General features: G+C 38.6%; 2 protein-coding genes and 1 non-coding gene across 6 annotated transcripts in view; 2 read left to right on the forward strand and 1 right to left on the reverse strand.

Annotated features, from left to right (window-relative positions):
- LOC134747666 (mitogen-activated protein kinase kinase kinase 11) overlaps positions 1-1,065 on the reverse strand; it is a 104,684-nt gene extending 103,619 nt beyond the window's left edge. Inside the window, exon 1 of the mRNA XM_063682274.1 lies at positions 19-1,065. Within this exon, the coding sequence (XP_063538344.1) occupies positions 19-706 (688 nt within the window). The 5' untranslated portion in view covers positions 707-1,065. The remainder of the gene's footprint in view (positions 1-18) is intronic.
- A 3,465-nt stretch (positions 1,066-4,530) lies between these two features.
- Positions 4,531-4,602, forward strand: Trnaq-uug (transfer RNA glutamine (anticodon UUG)). The gene has a single exon. It is a non-coding gene; the product is annotated as a tRNA-Gln (tRNA).
- Positions 4,603-4,657: 55 nt separating this feature from the next.
- Positions 4,658-10,145, forward strand: part of LOC134747625 (protein PALS1) — a 215,665-nt gene continuing 210,177 nt past the window's right edge. For 2 of the 4 annotated variants that reach the window (XM_063682224.1, XM_063682225.1), the window contains exons 1-3: positions 4,658-5,457; positions 7,394-7,509; positions 8,988-9,045. In XM_063682224.1, the coding sequence (XP_063538294.1) occupies positions 5,322-5,457; positions 7,394-7,509; positions 8,988-9,045 (310 nt within the window). In that variant the 5' untranslated portion in view covers positions 4,658-5,321. The remainder of the gene's footprint in view (positions 5,458-7,393; positions 7,510-8,987; positions 9,046-10,145) is intronic. The other 2 variants (XM_063682227.1, XM_063682228.1) reach the window with 1 other exon arrangement.

The following is a 10,145-nucleotide window of genomic DNA, read 5'->3' on the forward strand; positions in this document are numbered from 1 at the left end:
AATAATAAACCCACTTACCATTAGAGCTTTTGAGATCTCGATGTATAAGTGATATAGGTGCATCCACATGCAGATACGCCATCCCGCGGGCCACCTGAATGGCCCAGTCCACCAGGATGCCCGGCCGGATCTTCCTGCCGGACAACACTCGGTTCAGCGAGCCCCCGCGCGCGTACTCCATCACTAAACACAAGTTGGGCTCCTCCAAACACACACCCTGCAACGACACTATATTCTCGTGCTGCAACATCCAGAACAACTTCGCCTCCTGCAGCACACTCTCCTTAATAACCTCAATGTCCTCGTTCGCGTCCTGGCGCGCCGCTTTGACCGCCACCACTTCATCGTTCCAATAGCCTCGATAAACCTTCCCGAAACCACCGACCCCTATCACTTCTTCCAGTTTCAGCTCCGAGAACGACACTTGCGGCGGATCTACATCCCCTATGACCGATGTCACCGCCAGAGGATCCTCCTCGGTCACATACTGAGCTGGGAAGATGCCTATTCGGTCTCCGATTTTCCCCGTCCACCACCCGTCGTCTCCCGAGATGTTGGGGTCTTTGGACAGGACCTCGACGATCTCGCCGCGGCGGAGGGTCAGCTCGTCCCCGCCCTGCGCCTGGTACTCGAAGACGGCGGTGAACAGAGACAGCGACGGGCGTGCTTCCTCGGCCGCCATAGCCGCGCGGCCCGCCGGCGGCATCAGCCCGGCGCGCCCATCGCCCGCGCCCGCGCTCACGCGCCCCGACACGGCTGCGGCTCGCGCCCACCCCGGCACATAACGCACGCACGACGCCACAAAACAACGACGCGTTTGGTTATGATCACGGTATTATTCCGCCATCTTTGTTTCCCACATTGATCATGGCGGTTCAAACGACGATGGTATTGAGGTTTACACTTGTTTTAAGCACACGCGGCGAATATATTCGGAGTCACTGAACACTTAAACTTCGCTGCTACGGTGTTAATAATTTTCCATTCATCTATCACGTTATCAGATAGACAAAATGACAACCTTACCACAGCGAAGTCAGTGACAAACTGAACTGACGTTTTATCGTCAATGTTGCTATAACAAGATTTACTTTTTCCACACTAGGCAATAAAATGCACATCTATGTAATTGAAAAGTCTATGTTTTTAAATGAACAGTCAATTATTTTAGAACGACCATAATATTTAAATACCTATCTTAAATTGCAGCAGTAAATAAACAAATTTTTAAGTTCTAGGTAGTTAGGTTTTTGTGATAAAACAGTGTTGCTAGTTTAAGTTTACAAACACCTTAAAATCAAAGTTTGCCAAAGTAATCATACTCGAAACCGGGGGTCTACCGCGAAAATCGAAATTTGCAAATTGCGGGGATCTTTCTCTTTTACTCTCATTAAGACGTAATTAGAGTGACAGAGAAAAATGCCCGCAATTGACGAACTTCGATTTTCGCTGTTATAGCCCTGGAATTCAAGACCAAAAAAACCACGACAGATACGTCACTGTCAAAACTGTCAATGTCAGTTATGTCACTGTCAAGTAAATATTTCATGGACCCTCTTTAGCGAGGTGTAGACTAGCAAGAACTTGCATGCAATTTACGTTACATTGCCGACTACTAAGGCACAGAATAAGTAATAGTATTATCATACAGAATGGCCACGCACCGCCCCGTCCCGACTCGAATTACCTCGCCCCGCGACACCAGATTGCTGGCTTTTCGCCGGCCGCTCAGTTCGGTTAGCGACGCGGTCACGCGATGACGGAATGTTCAAAATGCCGATGTATTGTGCGCTGTATGGGTGCCTATCAAATTGGAGAACTAAAGAAGTTTTTTTTAATATGTACGTGTAGTGTACCTAACATGTAGGTACCTATATAATACATCAAATAACGCGTTTTCTACAATCACATTCATTTAAACTACAATTTGTCGATAACCCAAATGTACGTCAATATAACAAAGTGTAAAAGGTGTGATAATATTTCTACCTAGTACCTACCTACCGATTTCAACAACCTGTTCGTTGAACTTGTAATTGTTAGCTAACATTCAACTACCTATAGGTGTTATTCATTCGTAAAATTTTTGTTTTTTGTTACACTTTTATCATATCTAAAAAAAATATAATATCTATATATCTTCTTCTTCTTTTCCTGTTACCCCCTGCTGGGGTGTAGGGCTCGAATCTTGTTTTTCCATTGACTACGGTCTTGGGCAGTTTGGGTAACCTCCTCCCACCCCATCCCCAATACACCCAGTCACCCAGCTCTTGCTCCACAGAACGACGCCAAGTGGATTTAGGGCGACCATGTTTCCGCTTAAAATATCTATATATAATCGTTTAAATTAATAAAAACAATAATGCAAATACCTATTTATAATAATTCCGCTTTCAAAGTAGATACAGTCTCAGAATAATAACTAAAGCAAGCTTATTCTGAGGATACAGTTGAGTGTAAGATTATAAACCGACCAAGGGCCAATTGCTCGGTGAACGGTAGATTGCCCATACAATTTCGTTTGTTTACGTTTCGGTCGGGTTATCCTGCGTGTGCACGGCCGGCCGCGGCCCGCTAGTGTCACTTTGGCAGGCCTCGAGAATGTTCGGCTCCGCCTGTACCGTATGTCAGCGCCGCACGAGGGCTGTGTGTGTTGTATTTGAAACTTTAATAGTGTTTGATGTTGTTACTTCTTGGAAAAAGATAAATTAATTAAATGTTACACTTCTAGTTTTCAATTAAGAGCATTGTCCTGCAAATTACAACATGTACATTTCTTTCACATTTTGTGCAAATAATCCGAGGAACTCAAACCATGATTGGAAATATGAACGCTGCGTTGTATTCTCATAAATATGACGGGCATAAATGGGAAGAATAGAACCGCGTAATGTAAATTTTGCGAACTTAAAAATGGTTTCTTTAATTAAGGAATAAAAATATTTCTATTCCTTAGTTAGATATTTACATTACGAGTATTATGACAACGCTCCGTGAACTCAAAAACATCTAAGTGGCAGCCCTAAGCAGCTTACGCACACAAAGACGCGTGTACAAACGTGCCGTTCACACATAAACGCAAGCGAGTTTTGATGTATGGCATGTCCGCCCTGTGACTAAGGTAAACTGCATTCAAAAGTTTGATCAGATACCGCAATGTAACGTAAATTGCATGCGAGTTCTTGCTAGTTTAAACCTCGCTAAACATACTTATTGCAAATCATAATGTAATGATTGTCATATTATCATTAGTCATAATTCTGAAACCGTTAACTTTTCAGGATTTTCCTAAGGTTATCCTATGGATAGGTTAGGTTAGGTTTGTTTTATGGCAATACTGAAAAGTTACGCGTTTCTGAGAAAAACCAAATTATGACAAACAAAAATGTGGACAAACAATACATTATGACTTAAAACTTTATGGGAAACAATAGAGACCCCTCTTATTTATATTGATAGGCCATCATTAATAAAAAAAATTGGCCAAGTGCGAGTCGGACTCAGATACCGCGTAGATAAAATTTCGATTTTTTTATAAGCTGGAGCCATATAAAATAATCACAGCCATATATATACCCACAATCCAACACGTAGTTTTAAAATGAGAATGAAACTCCGTTTGTATGGGAAGGTGAAATTCGGTCGAGCTTTCTGCGGACTATTAATATCCAAATATTTCTGTTTGGTTGGCAGTTGATACGGTTGTATAAAATGAAGATAAAACTTTAAAAATGACACATGATTTTATTCGTATTAAATTTAAATGTTGTATCACATTCCATTTATCCCACTTATTACATATTCAATATAAAACAAACACATTAGTTTTAACTTTTAAATATGAAAACCGGCTAAGTGCGAGTCGGACTCGCGCACGAAGGGTTCCGTACCATTACGCAAAAAACTGCAAAAAAATCACGTTTGTTGTATGGTAGCCCCACTTAATGATGTATTTAATTCTGTTTTTAGTATTTTTTGTTATAGCGGCAACAGAAATACATTATCATCTGTGAAAATATCAACTGTCTAGCTATCAGGGTTCATGAAATACAGTCCGGTGAAAGACGGGCGGACGGACAGACGGACGGACAACAAAGTCTTAGTAATAGGGTCCCGTTTTTACCCTTTGGGTACGGAACCCTGACGAATTTAAAACGAAAAATTTATTACGGATGTAAAATTTACCCACTTTTTGTATTTTTTTTCTGGCCTGGCAGCATTTTATTATAGTGCAAAAAGAAATTCATAGATGGCGCTAAAGCTTAAAAAATGATACAAAACAACTAACTTCATGGTCATTGTGACTCCATCTAGGCTACGTATTTGGAACTTATGTCCTCAAATAAGTGAATGAACATTAATGTAATAAACTATGTGGATGTATGTTGTTTTTCATACATATACGATATGTAGGTGTTTTTTAAATTTTTCTGTTGTGATAAAAAAGTTAAATACAACTCGAAAATTTAAAATTACTTCATTCATTATCATTGTTTAATGTATTGCGTTATTTCGGCCCCTTCAGCATGAGGTCCCATGGTGTAATGGTTAGCACTCTGGACTTTGAATCCAGCGATCCGAGTTCAAATCTCGGTGGGACCTTGATTAACCACTTTTTTTTGTTATTTTTTTTGCATCCATGATCATCGTTATTTCAGCGTTTAAAATTATTGTTTCACCTCATCTCAGAAATGTTACCGCGAGCACATGGAATAGTGAATGGCGGCGTATCTGTGGGAGTTAAGGGATGCTGGGAAGGGAGCATTATTGATCGTGCGAAAATGGGATGGACGTATCCATTCGCGCCGAGCACCCAGTCCGCGGACGTGGGACCGTCGTCTCAACCTCAAAAACACGCTTTTAGGCTTTTAACGTTAGTTTAATAAACCGAAATACCACAGAACGGTCCCCTTTGGAGCGTTCGCGACTCAAAAACCAAATGTTAACACTGCGCGAGTTTGAATAACCCAAAAAACCGAAACACCAACTAGAAAACCAGCATGACCAGTGATCTCAAGTATCTTTGACCAAAAATCTCGTCAATACGCTTAAATATCAATAATTAGACACCGATGGCTTGGATAGTGATAGGAAATCATGTGTTTTGAGTGCCTGTAGGGTCGGACGATAAAGTGACATGGCTGAAGTATTCTCGCCTGGATAAGTGAGAAATGTGTTCTAGCAAAATGTGCGGGATAAATTCATTTTCTAAACGTAAATTCTGTTTAAAATGGTGCTGGAGGAAGCGTTGGCCCAGGCTGGCGCCGCGTGAACGTTCCTTATAAAACTAGTTTACTTATAATTAAAAAAATAACCTCAAGATGAATTCGTTTAATGCACCGACGACCCAAATAAGCGCGATAGACAAAATGACAACAGTAAAATCTAAATCGGTGGACCTGGAGGGATATGTTATTATTGTGGCTCAAACCAAAGATAACAAAGTCAAGCTCTACGGTAAGTTGTTTTAGCCGGTCGAAAAACACTAGTTTCCTTGTTCGTTAAGATCGAGTCCGCACTCCGCAGCAAGCTCGGCCGAAATTCACCTTCCAATACAAACGGAATTTTGGTTCTCATTTTAAAACTACGTGTTGGATTGTAATGAAACTTTGCTTTCAATGACATGAGGTATATCTATGACTGTTATTAGTTTATACAGCTCCAGCTTATAAAACAAACGAAATAGAGCAAAAACAAATTTTGTATGAAAAATTTCGATGTATTTTCTACTATGTTATCTGAAGCTACATAAATTAATTACAGGCATAGATATACCTTATCCTATTGTAAGTACAAAGTTTCAAATTCAAATTCAAATTCAAAATGTTTTATTTGCAAATATAGGTAGTACATACAGTGATGGTAATCTTACAATAAGTGGTGTCTCTATATTTGACCATCAGGCAGGTTTCAGAGCGGTTGTCCCTGTTCCTTTAACAGTTTCTAACTCGTGGTAGTCGAGTAATGTTTTACTCGTATATAGAATTGTAACATAGTACCTATTAATATCCCCAAAATTCGTCTATTTAAATCATTTACTTCGGGGTACACCACACCTACACGTTATAGTACAGGAATGGAAAATTATCTAACGATGGAAATTAATTTAGTATATAAATTATAATGTAGTAGCTTATAAATTATAATGCTTATACTCTATTCTAAGAATTATCTAACGATGGGACCTATGCCAGCGGTAGTTTCCTTATATTAAAAAAAAAAAATTCACGGATCAGACGGAACAGACGGATCATTATGAGGCCGGCAACCCCTTACTTCACGGCCTCTGTAGTAATGTACAGGGAGCACTAAGTAGCAATGCAGGTCATTTCCTTACGGCTTCTGAACCTATCTGAGAGTACTTACGATATCTGTGTACCTATAGATAAAGTACTGTATGTGTGATTCTATTATGAAACTCGCTACCGCTCGTTTCAAAAAACCACACTCATGTTTTGGGGCCTCTCATTATGTATGAGTTGCATAAACTACTATAAATAGAGCCCAACCAAAGAGTATAATAGGAACTGCCCCTCAGAATAATAACTAAAACATAGAAGCCGGGCAAAAATAAGAGCTTGGTAAAAAGTATCGTATTCACAACACGCTATTACTTTTTGTCTATGAGTGAGTGAGACAACAATCCGCAAGTTCTTTCGTTTTTGACAGTATTGTCATAAGATGAACTGAGGAAAATGTCAAATGGTGGTTTTTGGTGGTCTTTTAATCTAGCCAAATAAAAATATACATAGAGAGTATAGTAGTTATAGACATGAAACCGAGCGACCAGGGGCAAGAGAAAAACCTATTCATGTATTGACAGGTTAATGTACGGCAGCATAATCCTTTTTCTCTTTCACTCTTATAAATTTCGGTATTTCGCCATCGCCTCCTACCTATGCTGCCATAACCCGACCATGAAAAAAAACCCGGTCGGTGATAAGGACAAAGCATGGCACTATTTTCTCTTTCCTCTTATAGGAATCGCAATAAGACTATCTTTCTCTATCAAAGAGTGTCAGGCCCTTGGGATATTACGTACCAAAGAGTAATGTAAGTATAATAGGTAAAAGACAAAACCTCTGAAAATGAAAAGGTGAAAAAAAATTGTTATTGCTGTCAGTCAACATGTCATTCGTTGTTGGTATTTCTTGAATTCTTATTCTTAATGAAGAACTAAAAATAAATAAAGGTAAAGACATTCGTATGTTAGATATCCACCTTAAAAGTATTCCAAGATATTATAGTTTACTTACTTTTGCTACGTAGGAAGTGCTTCTTGTTTAGTACTTAGATATTCGCCATTTTCAAAATTTCCCCACTTTCGAAGTTACCTCAATGCACCTTTCCATTAATTATATACCGTACTCATCCAAACCATATTTTGTCCCAGGATCCCCGTCCGCCGGCAACATGGACAACCTCGAGCTCGCCGACGAAATCATGGACGTGAACGAGACGCGACTGGACGAGATGAACCACACGGAAGTCATCGGACACATTCATGAGGTAATTACCCGAAGCAGGGTAGGTTTACCCGAAATAGGGTAGTTTACCCCATTTGGCTGCATCATAGACAATCGCCGACGAAATCATGGACGTGGACGAGACGAACCACATAATAAGTTATCGGATCGGACACATCCATGAGGTAATTACCCGAAACCAATCATCGAAATTAGAAATCAGCATCAGCAACCCGGGGGCCGGAAACCGGTATTTGCTCCATACAAAAATACCGGTATTATTACGTTCTTTTTCGTTCTTTTGTTTATAATTTCATTTTTAATGGGGCGTTTTAATACTGCAAAATTGTTTCCTAAATACATGATGTTCCAACGTAATGAGCATAAAAAAATTCAAAATATTGGGCTGCTTCGGGGTTTTTAAAAAATACCGGTTCCGAGCCCTGACAGCAACTGCTCCCAGTGTTATGGTAAAGCTTGTCAACCTAAACTTACTCCAAAAGGATACCTATAAATCTTTAAATTTATTTTGAACTTGTAATAAATCTGATATTATTTAATCCGATTTGGGTCAACTGGTGTGCAACATTTATCACGATTTACGACCGATGTCACCAACTTAACCACATGCACGCGATCGGTAATTTATCTGTTTTATGGTTTAGAACTACTAGGGTAATTATTTAAACAAAAAAGAGAAATTTATTTATGCACTTTTAACTATTATTTATCCTGTTTTGAGATTAACTTCTTGGTCGTAGACATACACAGGGTCTCAGGGTAATTTTTGCCATGGTGAAGTGTAAATAGTAGATTGTGTCACAAGGGTGCAAAATGACATAGTTACGGCGTGGGGGTACGTGAGTCCTGAGCGTAGTGAGGGATTAAAATGTTAACGCCCAAATCGAAATAATTTTACAACCATGTCACACACATGCTTTTCACATCACCCATGAGGTAAATAAAATATCGTAGTGATAAAACAGATTTATTTACATTTTCTAAAATAGCTGAATTTATCAAATTTAACTAGAAGCAATAAATGAAAATAACAATGGTTGTGCATTTATTTTTATGTTAATATTTTATACTGGAAGTAAACTGTCCTTGTATAGAAAAGTGCTACTTTGATCCCTTCTAGCAGGGAACAAAATTGTCACTTTGACCCCTCATAGTATTTTATTTTATTTTATACTTTATTGCAACCATGGTTTTCATCAATATACAATTGTTATAAATAAAGTTACAGTATCTCTAGTAGGGAAGAAAAAGCCCTTTTTCAAATCAGAATCAGAATCAGAATAGCCATTTATTAAATTGACACATGCTTATCGTATGTACATTGTTTCATTATTTACATTAATTGCTTATTATTTATTTAACGAATTAATTCAAATTTGAAATGGCCTCTCCTTCAGGGAGAAGAAGGAATTTTTCAAATAAGTACTGTGAAATAAGAATTTCCTATGGGATAACAAGTTTAAACATGTTTTGATATTGAATACAAATATGTTGTTGCAGTGCATCTCGTCCTGTCTCATCAAACTCCGAGTGAAGCGACGTAGCGAAACCAAACTATGTAAGTTTTTTTAATACTTATACTTAGATATTTACTCTGTAGGTACCTATAATAATAATAATAATATATTATTAAATCATTTTACGGTTTAGACTCACTTGTTTTAGTCACTCGCGCGACATGTTTCGGAGAGCCTAGGTCTCCTTTCTCAAGCACTAATAGTGCGAGCAGCGTTCACGACGACCGTGTATTGCGTACTGTACGCAATACACGGTCGTTAGTATGTCTCACAACAGTTTAAATTCGAATAATAATATAGATTAAAATGAGTATTAACTATGATTTTGTATGGGTAGGCGCGAATTCGTCGATTGACACCCCATCTTCCTGTCGGATCGTCGTACCTGTGGTCGTATTGTCACATTACTGCGCGTTTTTAGGGTTCCGTACCAAAAAGGTAAAAAGTAACTGTCCTGGTACTGTCCAAGCAGAAATCAACTGGATACTGTTCAAGCTAACTCTGCACATACTTTGCAAGCGACAGGGTGTGGACGGGTCATAATAAATGACAAATTACTGTGAAAATATCAAATGTGTGTGTATTTTTTGCCTGAAACCATACACAGGAAATCCTAGTTCAGGCATTTGTAAATCACTTTTCTCTAATAACTAATAACAATTTATTTAAGAACAACCACTGTACGATACTTTTTAAATAAAATATTTGGATTTGTATGGTGGCACTAGTTTCCATGCTTTGTGGTTGCAAAGTTACTGCAGAGATAGTTTAGAGAGATCTATCACTTGAATATCTATGAAATAAAACTATGAAAACGGATTATATCGGTGACGGGTGTCACCCGTTGACCACGAACGCTGTAAAGGGTTCGAAACGCCGGGATGTATTATAAATTCAATATACGCGATATCATCCGTTTTCATAGTTTTATTTCATGAGTAACTACCGCGGTAACCGAAGACAATATTACTTGAATATCTAATTGTCTAACTTTAATTATTTTAATCACCGTAATAACTACACAGATAATATCAAACTATTATGGCAATTAAAACTTATTTTAAACCGAGTTTGTTTCAAATACGCCAATCCTGGACTCGCTCCAAATACTCCGCTCTGACATTTATTGCTCATTGCTTTT

This window comes from Cydia strobilella, chromosome 15 (assembly GCF_947568885.1).
Source record: "Cydia strobilella chromosome 15, ilCydStro3.1, whole genome shotgun sequence".
NCBI lineage: Eukaryota > Metazoa > Arthropoda > Insecta > Lepidoptera > Tortricidae > Cydia > Cydia strobilella.